Source organism: Hippocampus zosterae, chromosome 5, assembly GCF_025434085.1.
Source record: "Hippocampus zosterae strain Florida chromosome 5, ASM2543408v3, whole genome shotgun sequence".
In the NCBI taxonomy this organism is placed as follows: Eukaryota; Metazoa; Chordata; class Actinopteri; order Syngnathiformes; family Syngnathidae; genus Hippocampus; species Hippocampus zosterae.
Window position 1 is genome coordinate 1,489,410 of NC_067455.1, and position 18,909 is coordinate 1,508,318.

Consider the following 18,909-nt stretch of genomic DNA (forward strand, 5'->3'; position numbering starts at 1 on the left):
CGCGCATTGCAAAGTGAAATGGCTGCATTTGTTTTCAAGTGGAGCCCGCTAAATTTTTGGTTGGGGTATCTGCCCATCAGTTCTGCGGGTTTGGGATTCAAACCTCGGCTGGAGCCTTCCTGTGTGGAGTTGGCACGTTACTCCACGGCTTTCTGCCGAAGGTCCACAGCCCCAAAAGATGCATGATTCTAAACTGTCCGCAGGTATGACTCACCACAAAATCATGAATCTTCAACCGACTTGCTAATACACAAATGATGTAAAAAAAACAAGTTTTTATTTTACATGATTTTCTTCATAATTATCATGAATACCTGCATCTTAACTGCAATAAAACAATCCGCAACGGGGAAACGTTAGTCACGCAAAGTCTCTTGTTGGTATCTGCAATTGGCGACTCATATTCTCAATCTGTTTAACCAAGAACTGCTTGTCACGGCCTTCCTGTGAAGGGGGGGGGGGGGGGGGAAAGTGGTAGGACCACACAAAGGGACAAAAATAGACAAACCGATCAAGGAAAAAAAAAGTGCAGATTGACCACATCTTACCTGTTTGAGTTGAGCTCTGAGCAAAGTAACAATTTTTCCATAAACAGCTGCCAGAGCGATGACATAACACATCACGACGCTGTTTGGGCAGAAAACGAAAAGAATCATTTTGCATGGAAGGATCGCATAATATGCATTCAAGAGACACAACATTAGGTAGACGAGCACAAAAAAATGTCAAAACAATCCTTGACTGTTGTGTTTTTGTGAGCAGGTGAACTGGACTACAGGGTACCCCCTGGACTGGTCGCCAGCCAACCACAGGCCACATACAGACAACAAATCACCCTCACATTTGGCTCATCATTGGGATATATATATATATATATATAATTTTTTTTTCCGATTTGGACCGAGTACAAATAAATGAGGTTTTCAGAACCCCCCCCCCCCCCCCCCCCCACTTCATTCGGATTTACCGGTACTCCTCAGATGACACATAATGTTGTGGCCATGTGTTGATGTGTAATCGTGCAACTTCACTGACCAAGATAATGCAAAGAGAGGGACCAAGAATGCCTGAGATCCAACGAAGAAGAGAAAGTCCCGCGTGACTTCCGAGAGGCGGTGGAAAGACGTCGGAACGATGGCCCACATGTAAGGGAAGACGCGGAAGGGCCCGCAGCCCATCGATGGACGGATCCTGAAGAACCAAACGTGGATCTTCAACAACGGGCCGTGCATCCATTTTTGGCAAGGCGACACGATCGGACGTAACGATTCATAATCGGTTACGGCGACGACTCACTCGGCCACGCTGTAGATCATAACCAGAGTGGCCACGGTCCATCCGAACAGCAGCACCATCAGGAAGAAGAAGTTGGAGGTGGTGGAGCGGAAGGTCTTGAGTGCGGGGCGGCAGTTGGAGAAGAGTGTCACCTGAGGGGACGCCATGCAACCGGTTGGAGTATGGAAACCCTTTTGAGCCGACACCCGCGGTCCAGCGGAACTCACTCTTTTTCCGACTATAAATGCCTTTAAATCCGTGGTTTAAAAAAAAAAAAAGCCTTGAAATGTCTGACGGATTCCAGTGATGTGATTTCTTTTTTTCAAACAATGTGGGGCTCGGGTGTTGAAATCAAAGTTAGCTTTCCCCAAAACCGACAGTAGTCGCTTTTGCTTTGTGATTGAAGTTCGGAGCATGCAGTTGTCATTGAGTCCACAATTTGGCCTCACTAGTAACATGTAGTTGTCATCTGAGCGGCTTACCTTCTTGCAGTAGAAGATGATGACAAACTTGGCAGTATTAATAAGAGGCAGCAGGGGGCAGAAGAGAGCCCCCGTCCAGACCACCGTCTGCCCATACACCAGGTCCAGCACGTTGGCGGACACCACAAACTCCTGTCGTCCCACCCATCGAGCCACCTTGTTGGACCAGTTGTCCACCAGCATCCTGTCAAACACAAGCCAAAGACTTGCAGCAGTTGCCCCCCCCCGCCGCACCTAAAAAAATGGAAACGTGAGACCATTTCGGCGCACCTGCGAGGAAACTCCACCAACACCAGCGCGACGATGGTGACGATGAGGTCGAAAAGCGTCAACTTGTACATTTCCTGCCCCACTCGCGTTTCCCAGCACTGGAAAAACATGAAAAAAAAAAAAGGAAATTGCTCACGCGCTGTGTACTTCAGTATTAGTACAGGTATTCATTCATTCATTCATTCATTCATCTTCCGTAGCGCTTGATCCTCACTAGGGTCGCGGGGGGTGCTGGAGCCTATCCCAGCTGTCTTCCGGCAGTAGGCGGGGGACACCCTGAATCGGTTGCCAGCCAATCGCAGGGCACACAGAGACAAACAACCATTCGCACTCACACTCACACCAAGGGACAATTTAGAGCGTCCAATCAGCCTGCCATGCATGTTTTTGGAATGTGGGAGGAAACCGGAGCACCCGGAGAAAACCCACGCAGGCCCGGGGAGAACATGCAAACTCCACACAGGGAGGCCGGAGCTGGAATCGAACCCGGTACCTCTGCACTGTGAAGCCCACGTGCTAACCACTGGACTACCGGGCCACCCTTAGTACAGGTATTGACGTTTAAAAAAAAGAAAGAGATGTGCGACGTTTGCGAATGCTTACCGGGTACTCCTGGTGGTTGTACTGACACAGGTCACACTTGCCCGTGTCGGCCTGGCATTTGATCTGACCCCAAAGGGTGAAGAGCAAAACTCCCAAGCTCACCAAGCGCAGGAACACCGACCTGAAAAAAAAAAGCCATATTCCATCAGAATTGCAATATTGTTGGCAGGAAAAAGAAAAACGAGAGATGACTTTTCAAACTTGTACAGAAGGAGATCAAATCAGTGCCTCAAACGTCTTTCCCAGTTGCCATCAAGCGAAGGATAATCATATTTGCCTTGTCGTGACAATAACTCCCCCGGCGTCAACAATCCAAGTCCACAAACACGTTGGCCAAACCTCAACAGCGCCAGGATGACTGCGGTGCTGGGCGCATAGCGCTCGACCAGGGCGATCTGCTCGCAGAGCAACGGCACCAGGAAGTTACCAGCGGTGATCACGATGGACGGCAGATACTCCAAAATTAAACCCAGAATTCCGATCTGACCACTCCTCTCCTGTTTGGGAGGGTTGGGGGGGGCAGAAAACAAACAAAGAAAAAAAAGAACAAATCCGTCACCGCTTCCTCCATGAAATCCACAGCGCGCCGAGCAGTGGCGAGTGCTGACCTGACTGAAAACGGTGGCCATAAAGATGCCGTAGCAGGCTGCCCCGATGAGCCCCAACGCGACGAAGCCCATGACGATGCGAAGGGAGTACAAGACGACCTTCTGAGGCAAGGTCAGGGAGGCTGCTCTCTTCTTCACCAGTTGCTCCTCCAGATCCACCTGAGTGGAGCGAAAACTGATTTGGAGAGGCAAAAATCATCGGGGGGGGGGGGGGGGGGGGGGATTGTGGAGATGGGGTTTTGGCCTTTTGACCCTTCCATTATTGTGTACGTAGCCCTTGAAGGAATAAGTTTGGACATCTCGACATGAAGCTGTCACGTCCCGTGTTTGCCAGCAGGGGGAGGGCTTTCTCTCGCCTAATTCCTATTCGACTTATTCATTGCCTCTTAGCCTTGTGGCTCGTTATTGCGCGTCGTTATTCCTCTTTCCAGTGAGATTTATAGCGTTATCGAATCAGACCCTCGTTGCAACTTATGAACCCCCAAAGGCGGTCTTTCGCGTCCCCATCTGACCTGCAACCGGTAACGGATGTTTTTCTGCTTCAGCTTGGTCGCTCGGTCTCCCAGGCAACCGTAATCCCAGCCCGTGAACACCATCATGCTGTAGTTGCCCGCCGCGCCGCCTCCCGTCGCCACGGCGACGCGAGCAGCCGTCCCCATCCTGCGTGAGAGCGGCCGGGGGGGAAGGGGCGATGAATTCCAGAGGAAATTGCGTTTGTTTGTTTGTTCGGTCAAATGAACACGCATTACGGCGAGCGCGACACACAAAGCGAGTTTGTTCTGCGACTGACCGAGCCGTGATGCAGATGAGGCAAAATGCAAAGTAGAAGACGGCAGTGAAGAGGTAGGCCAGCGGGATGTTGTAGGAGAGGTTCCCGTCGCCCACCAGGGTGTTGCCGTAGTAGCCGTAAAACAAGTACGAATACTCCATGAAGCCCTGAACACATCGGAAAGCGTACTGAGCAACACGTACAACTCATTACATCCTCGTTTCCCAACTTTTATTGAGCAAAGGTCCTAAAGGAGAAAAATGTCCCAGCCGTCTTCGGGCACTAGGCGGTGGGACACCCTGAACCAGTTGCCGGCCATTCGCGGGGCACACACACAGACGAACAACCATCCACGCTCACACTCACACCTAGGGACAATTTAGAGCGTTCGATCAGCCTGCCATGCATGTTTTTAGAGAGCCGGAATCGAACCCACGACCTCTGCACTGTGAGGTCGACACGCCAATCACTCGTTCACCGGACCGCCCTATGCTGCAGCACATGTCACAAAAAGGATATGAGAGGAACTTTTTTTTGGGGGGGGGGGCGGGGGGGCTAAATAATATACTAAAGTGTAATTGCGCATCCAGTACAGTAGATGGCAGCAGCACTCTCACAGTATTCGCTCTTTTGCAAAGGTGTACTTGCTATAATTTTACAGACAAATGATACTATTGATAGTTGCGGCGGATATTTTATGGGGGGGGTGCAAAATATTTTCTTCTTCTTAAGGGGGGTGGGCATAACAAAACACAAATAAGAAGCACTGCACTCAAGTCAATGAGAAGCACCTTCTTCCGAGCCGCTTGATTCTCACTAGGGTCGCGGGGGGTGCTGGAGCCTATCCCAACTGTCTTCGGGCAGTAGGCGGGGGACACCCTGAATCGGTCGCCAGCCAATCGCAGGGCACACAGAAACGAACAACCATTCGCACTCACACTCACACCTAGGGACAATTTGGAGTGTTCAATCAGCCTGCCACGCATGTTTTTGGAATGTGGGAGGAAACCGGAGCACCCGGAGAAAACCCACGCAGGCCCGGGGAGAACATGCAAACTCCACACAGGGAGGCCAGAGCTGGAATCGAACCCGGTACCTCTGCACTGTGAAGCCGACGTGCTAACCACTGGACTACCGGGCCGCCATGAGAAGCACCAAGAGTCAAATTATCCAAATAATCAATGAAGTACCATTAAAAAAAAAACGGCATTAAATTGCAAATGCTCTCTCTGCCCTCGCCATTTTAGCGAGTTGCCTTGGCTCGCTTGAGTTTCTCACCGTTCCTGAAAGGAAGTCAAGGACGTAGTTATAGAACGCCACCAAGCCTTGAGGATTGGGATCATATTTCATGCATTCCTCGGGCCCTGAAAACAAAAAACACGCACGCACGCACGCAGCGCCTCAAAAAAGCGCACTTGCAAAGGTCGTTGACCGGAGTGCTTACCGGTGTGGTAGGCGGGGCCGCTGTGGACGGATCGGAGGACGATGCTGGGGATGACGACGAACCCGGCGATCAGGAGGAAAGACACTAAATTGAGTAGGACCAGGAAACGCAGGAGCAGGAAGTAAGACTGGACACCGCCGCCAAAGTTGCCTGAGGGGACCCAATGAAAAAAATGAATTGTGATGAAGGTTGGAAAGCTGAAGTGACACACGAAGGGATTGCGGTAAATTTCGAAATGTGGAGAGCTAGCTGAGAAATGCATTCAAGGTGGAAGGCGGTGGTGAACATGTCGAGCTATCTTATTGCATTGGGAAAATTTGGGACAGTGGGAAATTTCCCGTATGACCGCAAAAATTCACGTGAGAATTCATGGTCGGTCAATCAAGCCAATGATGTAAAATATTTCTCAAAAAAAAAAAAAGTGACATTGTGAGAATGTCGGGACTCTTGGAAATTGAACAAAATAGCACGTCGGCTTCACAGTGCAGAGGTACCGGGTTCGATTCCAGCTCCGGCCTCCCTGTGTGGAGTTTGCATGTTCTCCCTGGGCCTGCGTGGGTTTTCTCCGGGTGCTCCGGTTTCCTCCCACATTCCAAAAACATGCGTGGCAGGCTGATTGAACACTCTAAATTGTCCCTAGGTGTGAGTGTGAGTGCGAATGGTTGTTCGTCTCTGTGTGCCCTGTGATTGGCTGGCAACCAATTCAGGGTGTCCCCCGCCTACTGCCCGAAGACAGCTGGGATAGGCTCCAGCACCCCCCGCGACCCTCGTAAGGATCAAGCGGTTCGGAAAATGGATGAATGAATGAATAGTTCATGTGGAGTACCTCCGATCTGCTGCAAAGACTTCCTCCACAGCATAAAAAAGTGGAGGAACTCTCCGGCAACGTTTCGGATTTTCTTGAGCATTTTGCGCTTCTTTTGTTTCCAGGACGTCATCCTGGAGGAAGCGACGGGCACGTGCATTTCCTGCACCTGCCTGGAGACGGAAAAAAAAACAATGCGCATGGCGATAGGAAATGTGGAGTTGACCTTTACTACAAAATGAGATTGAATTCACAAAAATGATCTTTAAATTTTTTTTTTTTTTTTTAATTTCAGACCTCACAGCTCTTTTCAGCACCATGGGCAGAGGGACGGTGCGCAGCTCCCGAAGCTCCTGGCCCGATTCTCTGCCGCCATCCACTTCTTCATCGTCCACATCCTCACCTGAGGCTGCCGGGTCCCAGTCGAAGTGAGGGTAGTTCCGGTTGGACCCTCGAGATGAAGGACGTCTTAATCTCGGCGAGCCCTGACCGTGAGAGTACACGTAATCTGCCACTGCGAGACAAAAGAGGCTTTTAGACAGGGCAAGCGGAATCAATTGGAGTGCCGGGAGGAATAAGGACTCACCTTTGGCATATTCATCGTCTCCATATCCTGGTCTGTGCGGGTCCATTGCTCACAAGTAACTATGAATACAAGTCAAAAGAAGAGGAAGGCAAAAAAAGGGGAGCTTTTTGTTTTGAGGCAACTGGATTTCCTGGATTGTCTCTGCCGCCCCCCCCCCCCCCCCTGCGATGGACTTTACTCTCTTAGAAGGAAGACACACACTTCCTTGTGTTCGATTGTGTGCTTTAACCCATTCTCACCCGCAACAATGGAGCACAATTCCTCCCATTCAAATATAATACATCAAATATAAATAAGTACACAGAGAGAAAATTGTGTCTCAAAATCCGTAATGTCCTGACAACATAAATGATCTGGAAAGCAAATACTATATACACTGCGCATTAAATACATTTTTGGGGGGGGGGTGATATATAAAATGAGACCAAGATGAACGATTTCAAATTTCTTTTCCAGCATTGATGTGATCAATAACCCGCCAAACTCAATGGAGCGGGGGTTCCAGGAGCCCCCCCCCCCCCCCCCGAGTTAATTTAGGGTTATTGAGAGGCACTCTGATTAGTGACAGCTCCGCGCCGACTCCCATTTAAAATCAAACGCGACTGCTTTCACATTGCCAGATACGGGAGGGTGTGCGCACTTATGCAACCACGTTTTCTCTTTTATTTCCGCTTTTGAAAAGATTTGAAATGATTTACGTATCTTGGTCTCCTTTTTGTTGTTATTTACAATACAATAAAACACATCCTGCTTTATATAGCGCTTTCACAACGGCCGCAGCTGTAACAAAGCGCTTATTGCACAAACGCCTGGCATTTGACCAGGGGTGTGTACACTTTTTATTCCTCCTCAATTCCGAAGTTGGGACCTTACAAGATGATATGAACAGTGGTGGGATAACATTTCCATACATGGGGTTCAGAGTAGAACTCAAAGCAGGGAGTGCGGCAGCAGGAAAAGTGACCACGCGGCTAATGTGACTAAAAAATGCAGAAACAAAAAAAATGTAATTCAAATGTTAATTAAAAAAAATTAAATGTTGTTCAATGTGACAAGCAGGTAGGAGTTGAGTGGGTAGGTCGGTAGACATTCATTCATTCATTCATCTTAGAGCGTCCAATCAGCCTGCCACGCATGTTTTTGGAACGTGGGAGGAAACCGGAGCACCCGGAGAAAACCCACGCAGACCCGGGGAGAACATGCAAACTCCGCACAGGGAGGCCGGAGCTGGAATCGAACCCGGTACCTCTGCACTGTGAAGCCGACGTGCTAACCACTGGACTACTGGGCCGCCGGTAGGTCGACAGATAGAGAGAAAATGGCACTCCACTTTTATTTTTATGATGATTGAGTCAACGCTAAGTCATTTTCTTTGTTTCATTTGATTGTAGATTAAACAGGGAGTGGCAATGAACGAATTATTATTTTTTCAAAATAAAACTCCTGTATGTTGTGAAGTGGGTCGAGTCGAGCTGAGTGGAGTTCGACGCCACCCAAATCTGCCCGACGACAGCTCGCATGATTGGAAAACTTCAACGCTGAGTCACTTGTATCGCAAAGCAAGACTGAACATGTCCAGAAAGGTGTGATGCGTAAAAAGTCTTGCGCAAACGCCGCCACGAGCGACAACCCATTCAGCGGTGTTTTTCAGTTTTGTCCTCACGTGTTATTTTGGACTTCTCCGTCTTCCCCTTGTCTCCTCGCCTGGCTCCCTCGAGGACCCCTCCCACTATCATACAGCCCACAGCCAGCACGTGCACGGCGAAGTAGATGGACGACCAGTAGCTGATGGTGTCGGAGGCTTTGAGCAACACGAAGCCCATGCACATGTAATCGTAGGCTCGCATCTTCAGGAACCAGTGGATCCCGTCGAAGATTTTCTGACCGCGGGGGCCTAGCCGGGCGCGGACCGACGCCTCCATGGCCGACTCGGCGGCGATGCAAAGCGGGATGGTGAGGAAAGAGAGGTAGTATCCGGCGTGGAGGCCGTGCCAGTAGGCGCTGATGAACATGGTCCAGCCCGCCCTGAGTACAGCGTACACTCGTCATTTTTACGCGCAAACTGAGCGAGATAGTCCGCCTCCATCCGAAGAAGCGGCGTTTGCCGTTTGTTGTCAAGTGCAGGAAATCAAAAAACACACTCCCCCCCCCCTCCCCTCACCTGAGCGCGTAGGACTTGAAGGGGGCGTTGGGGTAGATGTAGTGGTGCAGCCACCACTGCACCGTCATGTTCCAGTAGCGCATGCCGTGGCGCACCTTCACGCAGAAGTCCGTGTTGTAGCAGTCGATGTTCTGGATGGTCTTAAAGTCGTACGTCTCCTCGGCCACCGAGTCCAGGCTTGAGGGAAACAGAAACATTTGTGGTAAAGGCGGCTTTCACATATCGGAATATAAATATACTAGCTGGTTTGCCGCCCTCTGGGCGGCTCATCAGCTAGTTCCTGCGGAAGGCTGGTAAGGTGGGCCTTCGGCCCACAAAAGTGTTGTTGCTTGGTTCGACTTTTTGTTCATCTTCATTGCTTATCGCGAAAATAAAGAGATGTTTAGCTCCACTAAATAACTAACAATTTCATTGCAATGCTTGTGGGTAGACAACATTTTTTGGCTAAGATGCCCGCGCGATCGTAGTGAGCCACTGCCTGAGCGGCGCAGTGGCGGCGCAGTGGCGGCGCGTAGCGGCGCGGTGAAGTAGGTACGTTTTGAAAAGGGACAGACGGAAGGACAGACCGCGTGCGGGACCCCGCGCAATATATAGATAGAAGATGAGAGGGAGATATCTAGGGCGGCCCGGTAGTCCAGTGGTTAGCACGTGGGCTTCACAGTGCAGAGGTACCGGGTTCGATTCCAGCTCCGGCCTCCCTGTGTGGAGTTTGCATGTTCTCCCCGGGCCTGCCTGGGTTTTCTCCGGGTGCTCCGGTTTCCTCCCACCTTCCAAAAACATGCATGGTAGGCTGATTGGACGCTCTAAATTGTCCCTAGGTGTGAGTGTGAGTGCGAATGGTTGTTCGTTTCTGTGTGCCCTGCGATTGGCTGGCAACCGATTCAGGGTGTCCCCCGCCTACTGCCCGAAGACGGCTGGGATGGGCTCCAGCACCCCCCGCGACCCTAGTGAGGATCAAGCGCTACGGAAGATGAATGAATGAATGAATGTTGGAGAGGGGCGGCCCGGTAGTCCAGTGGTTAGCACGTGGGCTTCACAGTGCAGAGGTACCGGGTTCGATTCCAGCTCCGGCCTCCCTGTGTGGAGTTTGCATGTTCTCCCCGGGCCTGCGTGGGTTTTCTCCGGGTGCCTCCCACATTCCAAAAACATGCGTGGCAGGCTGATTGAACACTCTAAATTGTCCCTAGGTGTGAGGGTGAGTGGTTGTTCGTTTCTGTGTGCCCTGCGATTGGCTGGCAACCGATTCAGGGTGTCCCCCGCCTACTGCCCGGAGACGGCTGGGATGGGCTCCAGCACCCCCCGCGACCCTAGTGAGGATCAAGCGGTACGGAAGATGAATGAATGAATGAAAGGGAGATATCTAGATATATAACACAGAATATATCTAATGTCGATAAATACAATGAAAAACAAATATCCAGCGGCAGGAAATATCGTTTAGGAAGATTTCGGGATGTTAATCCTTGTCACGTATGTGTTTGTGTGACCAGCAGTTTGAATGTGCGCCGTCCTGAACAAATTTGCGTTTGATTTGTGTCGGATTGTTTTCTGTTTGTTTTTTTTTTAAGGTTGCGTGTAAACTAGTGACATCCAGTTTGGTTTGAGTGACTTGTAAACCGTAAATGGGCGCTCACTTACAGAGCACTTTTCTATCCCAAAGTGCCCTGCAATCTTTCCTCATTTACCGACTAGTGATGCAACATCAGGAGTAGGGGGGGAATCGAACCCCAGCTGAACAACCACTTTCAGCAGGTACCTGTAACGGACGGTGGGTCCTCCGCCCGGTTTGCACTGAGCCCGTTCCGGATAGCAGCCCAGACCGGCGCTGATGCATCCGGCCTCTGCGCCGCACCAGGCGGCGTAGAAACGCATCCTGAAGGCGAAGAACACCACCACCATGTAGAAAAACCTGACGTGACGGAGACGGACAACAACAAGGGTGTTGGAAGCGGCATTTCAGACATAGGTCATGATGCCTGCGTCATACTGAGAGCTCTGTCGAAGAGAGAGAGAGCAAAATATCCAACAAATGAGCTGTAAAAGTCACCTGAAAAAGAAATTGTGATCCAGGAAGTGGTGGCTGCGGACATAAGCCAGAGGGAAGGCGGAGTTTGCAGCCAGAAAGAGCGCCCCGTAGACGGGCACCAGCTTCAGCCGCTGCAGGCATGGCGTCCAGCCGGGCAGGGCCAACGGTTTGGGCTGTTCCAGCCAGTCGGTGTACGTTTGGAAGCGAAAAAATGGGCCTTTGGAGGGGTGCGGGGGTGGGGGGGGGGGGGAGATACCGGAGAGTTAGAGTGATACCGGAGAGAGTTAGAAAAGGTGGTCATGATAGGACAATGATAGACGTGAATGAACAGTGGAGATGGTAAGGTAAGGAAAACACAAAAGGAGAAAATGATGGCCTTGGGTTGGAGAAGAGCTACAACAAGGAGGGCGGAACCATTTTGAAAAAATAACGGACTGGAAATTGCCCTCTACATTCTCTACTTGCTACTATTTAACTACAATACGTGTCATACCGACGATGTTGGATAGTAGCAGAGTGAGACAAAGAGAGAGAGAGAACAGTTAGCAGTCACGCGTCAAAGCCATTTCGACAGGACGAACAGGAAAAGATGAAAATGTTTCCACATCTCCTCTTACAAGTGACACCAGCTCGTGACCCCCCCCGACCCCCACCTGTCATGACGCCCACGTAACAGTAGCTGTAGGACATGATGTCATACAGCGACGGCTCCCGAGACAGATGAGCGACGACCGAAGAACTGCCCAAGGAGCTCACTTCCTTCTTCTTCTTCTTCTCCACGTGGAAGCCGTGCACCTCATTGGCCAGGCTCACCATCTAAAGATGGAAGGCAATGCAGGAAGCGGCAATAAAAAAAAAAAAAATTTTAATTGTGGATTTGGCTTTTGGTGGGGCCATCGTGTTACCTTGAGAGTGAGAAGCAGCTGGACGGCGTTGGCAAAAGGCGTCGGCGCCGACAAACCGAACCACGTGACCAGCCGGAAGAAAAGGAGGTAGAGAAAAGTCCAGGCGAGACTCAACGCGGGCGCCAGCCTTCATGCGCAGACAAGAATGTGCTCAGGAGGAGGCCCGGAATGTCATTCCAAATAAGTTGTCGTGGGTATAAAAAAGTCGAGACACCACAACGGATGAAAAGTCCAAAAATACTCAGATAATGTGGTTGCAAAAGTGTTCACACCCACTTATAACTGGGAAAACGCTTGTGTTCGAAATTATCCAGTCCCACTCAAACTCACTTTAACTCATGAAGTGCCAGCCATTTTCAGACCCTTCTTTACTGTAGCACGTGAAAAACAACAACAACAAAAACAAAGACGAACCTGGGATGTAATGCCTGGATTATTTATTAAAAAAAAAAAAGATAAACCACAACCTTGGCACTGAATGAATTAAATGGGAGTCAGCACGCACATGCCACCATTTTTTTTAAAATCATGTACAGTGAAACCCCGCTATGCGATCACCTCATTCAAACGACCACCTTAAAAATACGACCGGTTTTGTACAGTCCCAAATAGAACGCCTATGTATTGTATTGTATTGTATTGAAACCCTAGAAATGAGACCACCCCGGAATTCAGAATTGCGACCGCGATATCCGGTCCCAGGAAGCTATCGCCTCATAATTGCGACCAGGTGTGAAAATGGCAGCAAGCAAGAAGAGAATTGATTTGACCCTACAACAGAAAATTGAAGTTATTCGAGCCAGTGAGCAGCCAGGATCGAGCCAGCGAACATTGGCTGAGCGGTTTGGAGTTGGAAAAACTCAAATCCAAACCATTTTGAAGAAGAAACGGGAGCTCCTAGACGCATACCAAGCAAACGCTAGCTCTTCTAGAAAACGCCTGTGCGACCGAAGTGACTACGACGACGTGGACGAGCTAACTTGCCGATGGTTTCAGAAAGCGCGCAGCCAGAATATCCCTATCAGCGGACAGATGATCCAGGAACAGGCACGAAAATACGCGAAGGAGCTTAAAAAGGACAAAGTCTTTAAAGCGTCCAACGGTTGGCTGGATCGTTTCAAAACAAGGCACAACATTGGAGGCGCTAAGCTGTCAGGAGAGCGAGCCAGCGGTGATATGTAGTTTTTTTTCTCTTGCCTTATACATACGTAGACTATTCAAATGCTTAAATTTCTTTTGTGTACAATACAGTTGCATGTACAATCCATCATTTATTACTCATTGTGTGTACATGACGCTACAGTATATTGTTGCATGTGAGCCACATTACCTCTGCATTATCATTACTGCATGCCACTTCAGAAATCAGACCACCCCGAAAATAAGACCACCTTGAGCAGTAACATAGGTGGTCTTATTTCTGAGGTTACACTGCACTATATCTTATTCTTCTCAAATGTTTTGAGACTCCGCTATATCCCGGTGTTCTACAAAAATAAATGTAAAAATTTTACAATTTTACAGTAAAATGTAAAAAAAATAGTATTTAAAAAAAATAATTTAAAAACTACTAGCGGTACCTCCAGCTACTCTTGATAATAATCCACGTTCCAATCACCGTCACCAGCGAGTGGAGGGTGTGCACTTGACAGGTGGCGATAGTAATGGAGAGGCCCAGAAGCATGGCAGCCCCCTGCTTAACAGGAGGACCTGAAACCAAAAGACGATATCATCAAGACCCCCCAACTCCCATCCCCTGACAAGCAGTGAACAATGAAACGCCACTAGAGAAATTGTACTAGACGGATTACAACTGTCCAAAACAAGGACGGACTCCAAAAGACACTCACTGAGGTAACGGAAAAGGAATCCAAGCGGGATGGAGGCTGCGAGGACTCCCAAGTACACCAGCTCATCGGGAGACATCGTTGCTCTGCAAGACCAAAAAGAAATTGGATATTAATATAAGTGTGAGCATCAAAAAGGTGTCACAAAAGATATATTTCAAAACCTAAGACATCCTGTGGCTTTCATCTTGTTCAGTGCGCAAGAAAAGGAGCGAATCGGGGCAGGACAGCATGGCTGCTCAAAATCCCCAAAGCATCTGGCAGTTCTTGGCCGAGAACACTTGTGCAACCTCCCTACTTCCCCAAACGTGATTTTTGTTTTTTTTTAAAGACGTGGAAAACAAGATGGTCGTGATGATGGAGAATCTTTCGAGGCGTGCATGAAGGTGTAAGCAGAGAAGGCTGGAAAAGTCAATGGACTCCAAAGGAATACACTCAAGTTGAGAACTCGCCACCTTGAATGTGAACGATAGAATTTCTCGAGCTCACCAAGTACATCGAAAATTGAGATTTTAATACGAGAGCTTCAGGAAGAAAACATCTGCCTTTCCAGGAACATTGTGTTCTTTTAGTTGACCTTTTCTGAGCAAAGAATTAAAAATGTAACAATAAAACACCACTGTGCACCACGATGACACTTATAGGCTACAAGTACAGTTCAAGTAATCTACCTAGAAGTCAAGTAAAACAAAAAACAGGCAGGCTTTTTCTACCTCAGTGCACGCTGACATTCGTTATTTCTGTTTTTAGTGCTTTGTATGCACGAGGAAACTTTAGTTCGGGATAGGCAGCAATGTGGCACAAGGAACGATATAACATTTGCAAAGCAAATTTGAGGTTTTACACTGAAACGTGTTTTAGTAGCCAGACTGTATCTACAACCGATGAATGTATTTAGAATCAAAACTATGCAGAACTCGGCCGGATTTTTCTTCGCCTTAACTAGGGTTAGGTCAACGTCGATTTAAAAATCGCTTCAGTGTAAAACACAAGCGGTCACTCACATGGACAAAGCAGATATTGGTGAACGAGTTCGTAACGAAGTGAAAGTCAGCCAGCACACGGGCGGGAAAAGCCGTTTCACAATGCGAACAGCAAGACAACGTAGGGCAGTCCAAGCCGTTTCGACGGCAAGCGTAATAAATTTACACAAGCGTGTGACATGATGCCAACATACTTACACCGATGACTGCTCGGTGGAGACGAACCCAACCCTATTTTGCCATTCCGAGAAGTCTCCGCAGGTTTGTAATAACTTCCGGGTTCGTGACGTTTCACTTCATAATTGGACGCGGCCATTTTAGCTTTGCGGAAGTATGTTTTTTTTCCAAAGATCCACCCCAAGACCATCCTGGTTTCTAAAACGTTCAAAAGCCTGTTATGAATCGAAAATGTAACAAGAAAAAACCCCCCAAGAACAAGACAATTCAGTTTGTTGGTCAAACCAAACATTTATTGAAAGCATGACAGAACAGAAAGTATCATAGCGCACTTCCTGATTTGACCCCCTTCTTAATCCTCCTCCTCATCATCAGCTCCGCCAGCTCCTCCCTGGCCCTTCTTGGAGTTCTTTCTCTTGACGCGGCCTGGACGTCCACCGCCGTACGGAGACCTGAGGGAGAAGTCGATGTGCTTCTGGCTGTCCAGGCGCACCACGAAGGACGGGATGTTCACCACCTGCTTGCGCACACTGCGGAGAGATTGCGGGGGAAACTTTAGAATATGACGTTTGAGGCCTTTTTGAGAACATAGGCGAGCTACACTACTCAAGTTGGGGATTCAGGTGAAATATCAGGACACACCTTGAATATGAAAAGGTGGACACATGCTTTTTGAACGTTTGGAGAGCCATCATGTGGACATGTGCATGTAAAAGTATCCATCAAAGTCTCGGCGAATCCTGAAATTTCAATTCACTTTGTGCGAGTAGTGTAGTTTCACACAGGCTTCATTGACGAGGAATTCTTGACACCACAGAAAATCTGCTCATTTAAAATCTTTAATCATCAGCCTGGAGTGTTGCTAGTAGCAACCGCTACCATTGCCCGAGGTGCAACCCGTACCTTACCTAAACAGCCCCCCGGCGTCAGTTGGCAGGATTGGCTCTGGGCAATGCTTTACTGACAAGGTATACGGCTTTGATGCCGAATTGACCTTGATGATATTTAACCCGTCCGTCTCAGCAGAGGGTGTTAAAAGCCAGCAGTCCTCTGATGGAAGAGGAGGAACCGGGCATCTCGTAAGACTTGTCGCCCTCTCTCCAATGTGTCGATTTGGTCTGATCAACGTACCGGATGTGCCTCTGGCGGATAAGCACGCGGGCGTGGTGGATGCTCTTGGCCAGTCCGAGCTTGAAAACCTGAGTCTGAAGTCTCCTCTCCAAGAAGTCCTCAACCTTCAGACCCAGGATATAATCCAGCTTCATCTTGGCTTCATCCAACACACCGATACGCACCAGACGCCTGAGCAAGGCATTACCTACATGTGACAAAAAAGAATTTAGTTCCACCCTGCAAAAAAAACAATTCAATATTTCAGGGGCAGACTAGGCCTCATTGACGAGGAATTCGTGACCACACTGGAAATTCAGACAAATTTGAGAATTAAATCACTGGCTCAAGCATCCAAGTAGCTTTTAACACAAATTGGATGAATACCTTCAAACAGACGCTTTGGTTCCTTCTCATCCAAAGTGAGCAGCTCTCTGGCAGCTTTACGAATCTTAGCCAGGGTGAACTTGACCCTCCACACTTCACGTTTGTTCCTCAAGCCATACTCGCCTAAAAAAGGTATGATGGGTCCAAGATTGTCATATGGCCCAACGGGTCCGCATTCATAGTACAGATACATTGCCTTTGTTTCACAATCAGCCATTACATACCAATGAGTTTCAACTCCTGGTCGAGACGGGACTTTTCGAAGGGACGGCGGGGGGTGACATATGTCTTGCGGCAGACCCAACTCCTGGCAACGGGCATGGCTGCTTACAAGGACCTGAATCACGACAATCAACACATAGCAGGTCTTTAGATGACCATCCATGCCCAGGACAGCGCATGCGATCAGAGGCAAAAATGTAATTCACTAAAATGAAGATAGCCTCAATAATGTCTTAAGGATCTTAACTGCGACTACGTTATGCTACGATTTAACAAATGTAAGATTCAAAGACACTCGTGAAAAAAAGCGAATATTACACATTCAATTTAGAACTAATGCGAGTAGGCCGCACATATGTCACACCACGTTGCTCTCCACGAGACTTGTTAGCATTAGCATCCGCTTTAGCATTTCAATAAATGACACAGCACCATGTTCAAGTTTAGTAATGACTCAAAAAGTCAAGCGGGGAAATTCTTCAAAATGACATTTGCCATTAAACGCCCGAGGAAATGTTAATTAGACGACTTGGACTTGCGAAAAGCCAAAACGAGCTCTTCGTTACCTGCTTCGATCAGGCTCGCGTAGTAAAGAGGAAGTCAATGGCGGCCTGGAGCATTTTATACCGCTTTTAAAAACCACATATCCCATCATGCTTTTCGACAAACAAACGGAAATTAAGATTTTCGGCTTGTCGCCCTCTGTTGCCGGAAAACAATACCCACTGGCAAACGCTGCAACAAATGTGCATCGCAGTACTGCGTTTGATATTGTCGATTTATTTATTTAATGCAGGAAGATAATAAGAATTGTGCTCTAAGTAGCAATACTGTGTAGTATTAATATATTATATACCTGCATATTCTATATTTTCGTGCAACCATCACCAAAATAACACAAACTGTCGTACTCGTAGTGGTACAAAATCCTTTAGGCTTCTGCTAGAAGCAACAGGAAAGAAAGTACTAAAATAGAAGTGGTTTTCCGTATGGTACGTTTTTCCCGCTCACTAGGTGAGGCTGAGTACAGTACTTTAGGTCACAAGGGGTCCAACAACCTGTAGCGTGACAGTCTCCACGACTGGATGTACATTTGACAAAAAACATGTCAGAAGCCTTGCTTGCCACAATGTGTGTCAAAGCGAGTGAGGGTGCTAAGGTGGTAAACTCCGAAGCAAGGACATGGGGGGGGCTATTTATAATACTCTGAAATGGGAGCCCCCCAAGCATGTGTTTCTGTCTGTCAGGCCGCATAATCGCCTCATGGACACACAGAAAGCTCATTTCACTGCTCCTGTCTTGACCGGACAGGACGCTGCTTGTTTTGTGTGTTGGTGTTGACTCACCTTCACACTTTGTGTTCGCAAACTTTTAGCCTTCCCCTCACCGAAATCCTCTTGGATCTTTCCCTCCGTTTGGATTTCTTCTTTCTTTTCCAGCCGGATTCGCCGTCTGCTCTCCAGAGAACTACTTGGTTTTTTTTTTTTCCATCACCCCTTGTCCTTCCACTTGTCCTCACTCTCCTCGTGTGAGGCTTTTTGAGGCTATGCTGTCCTCACCAACTGTCATCCTCCAGCCTTATGGACTGCCTGTGTATCCGCAGACTACCGCCTGCTACCCCAGCATAGTCCAGGTAAACTCTTGTGCGTTGCTTCTGGTTTGTTTTGTTGGAAAGTGAAGAAATGAGTCAGGTGTGAACAAAGATGTTTATTTATTTTTCATGTCAAGGGTAGAAAAGGAGGAACTATGAAAAAAAATAGGCTGAACTCACTAATCATTGTCAATGCTTAAAAATTAAAATATTATAATAATAATATCTTATTTAAAATATTGCTTGTTCAAAGTTCTCCTAATATATTTTAAATGATTTCTCCAGGAAAACTCGGTTCTGAAGACGGCACCTTTAGCCTGAAGTAGAGTGACACCATACTTTACCGTACCTAATCGTGAGGCCATCGGTCTGTGTGATGCTAGCAAATGCTAGCGACAGTTGTGAACCTCCACCAGTCGGCAAAGTGGGGCTATTCTGAAAACAAATAAAACCTCAGAGAAAGTGTCAACATTTGAAGGCCTTATAAAATAGCTTCTAAATACGTTTTTGACCATCGTTACGGAAAACATGCAAAGGCTGAGAACCGGTGCAATTGTGGCCATGTGTACTGTTAGCTAGCTACACGTAGCTACAGCATGCAGGCTGCTTTGGAGTCTGCGGTCAGCTGGGAGTGCGCGCGCGCTTCATGGCGAGAAGG

General features: G+C 48.2%; 4 protein-coding genes across 8 annotated transcripts in view; 1 reads left to right on the forward strand and 3 right to left on the reverse strand.

The window, feature by feature from the left end:
- Window positions 1-264: 264 nt before the first annotated feature.
- On the reverse strand, window positions 265-7,945 carry tmc4 (transmembrane channel-like 4). Of its 3 annotated transcripts, none has more exons than XM_052065074.1 (16): window positions 6,843-7,945; window positions 6,554-6,741; window positions 6,278-6,429; window positions 5,452-5,601; window positions 5,286-5,371; window positions 4,029-4,174; window positions 3,751-3,898; window positions 3,239-3,397; window positions 2,970-3,127; window positions 2,631-2,751; window positions 2,028-2,125; window positions 1,758-1,941; window positions 1,297-1,427; window positions 1,036-1,191; window positions 549-627; window positions 265-444 (listed from the first exon to the last, which is right to left on the reverse strand). In XM_052065074.1, the coding sequence occupies exons 1-16, from the start codon at window positions 6,864-6,866 to the stop codon at window positions 361-363; spliced, it is 2,064 nt and encodes a 687-aa protein (XP_051921034.1). In that variant the 5' UTR covers window positions 6,867-7,945; the 3' UTR covers window positions 265-360. The 3 variants fall into 3 exon arrangements, with proteins under 3 accessions (XP_051921034.1, XP_051921033.1, XP_051921035.1); XM_052065073.1 differs by having other exon boundaries at window positions 6,554-6,770; XM_052065075.1 differs by lacking the exons at window positions 1,036-1,191; window positions 1,297-1,427 and having other exon boundaries at window positions 6,554-6,770.
- A 126-nt stretch (window positions 7,946-8,071) lies between these two features.
- Window positions 8,072-15,053, reverse strand: mboat7 (membrane bound O-acyltransferase domain containing 7). 3 transcript variants are annotated; one of them, XM_052065180.1, is made up of 9 exons: window positions 14,786-14,945; window positions 13,785-13,867; window positions 13,515-13,644; window positions 11,935-12,061; window positions 11,683-11,845; window positions 11,051-11,246; window positions 10,760-10,912; window positions 9,004-9,180; window positions 8,072-8,867 (listed from the first exon to the last, which is right to left on the reverse strand). In XM_052065180.1, the coding sequence occupies exons 2-9, from the start codon at window positions 13,858-13,860 to the stop codon at window positions 8,477-8,479; spliced, it is 1,413 nt and encodes a 470-aa protein (XP_051921140.1). In that variant the 5' UTR covers window positions 13,861-13,867; window positions 14,786-14,945; the 3' UTR covers window positions 8,072-8,476. The 3 variants fall into 3 exon arrangements, with proteins under 3 accessions (XP_051921140.1, XP_051921139.1, XP_051921141.1); XM_052065179.1 differs by lacking the exon at window positions 14,786-14,945 and adding an exon at window positions 14,963-15,053 and having other exon boundaries at window positions 8,074-8,867; XM_052065181.1 differs by lacking the exons at window positions 8,072-8,867; window positions 14,786-14,945 and adding an exon at window positions 14,965-15,014 and having other exon boundaries at window positions 9,000-9,180.
- A 159-nt stretch (window positions 15,054-15,212) lies between these two features.
- rps9 (ribosomal protein S9) lies at window positions 15,213-17,283 on the reverse strand. Its single transcript, XM_052065342.1, has 5 exons — window positions 17,227-17,283; window positions 16,663-16,775; window positions 16,439-16,561; window positions 16,073-16,259; window positions 15,213-15,471 (listed from the first exon to the last, which is right to left on the reverse strand). The coding sequence occupies exons 2-5, from the start codon at window positions 16,757-16,759 to the stop codon at window positions 15,294-15,296; spliced, it is 585 nt and encodes a 194-aa protein (XP_051921302.1). The 5' UTR covers window positions 16,760-16,775; window positions 17,227-17,283; the 3' UTR covers window positions 15,213-15,293.
- A 655-nt stretch (window positions 17,284-17,938) lies between these two features.
- The window catches only part of rbfox1l (RNA binding fox-1 homolog 1, like), a 9,369-nt gene continuing 8,398 nt past the window's right edge, over window positions 17,939-18,909 (forward strand). Inside the window, exon 1 of the mRNA XM_052065247.1 lies at window positions 17,939-18,293. Coding sequence (XP_051921207.1) covers window positions 18,207-18,293 — 87 coding nt within the window. The 5' untranslated portion in view covers window positions 17,939-18,206. The remainder of the gene's footprint in view (window positions 18,294-18,909) is intronic.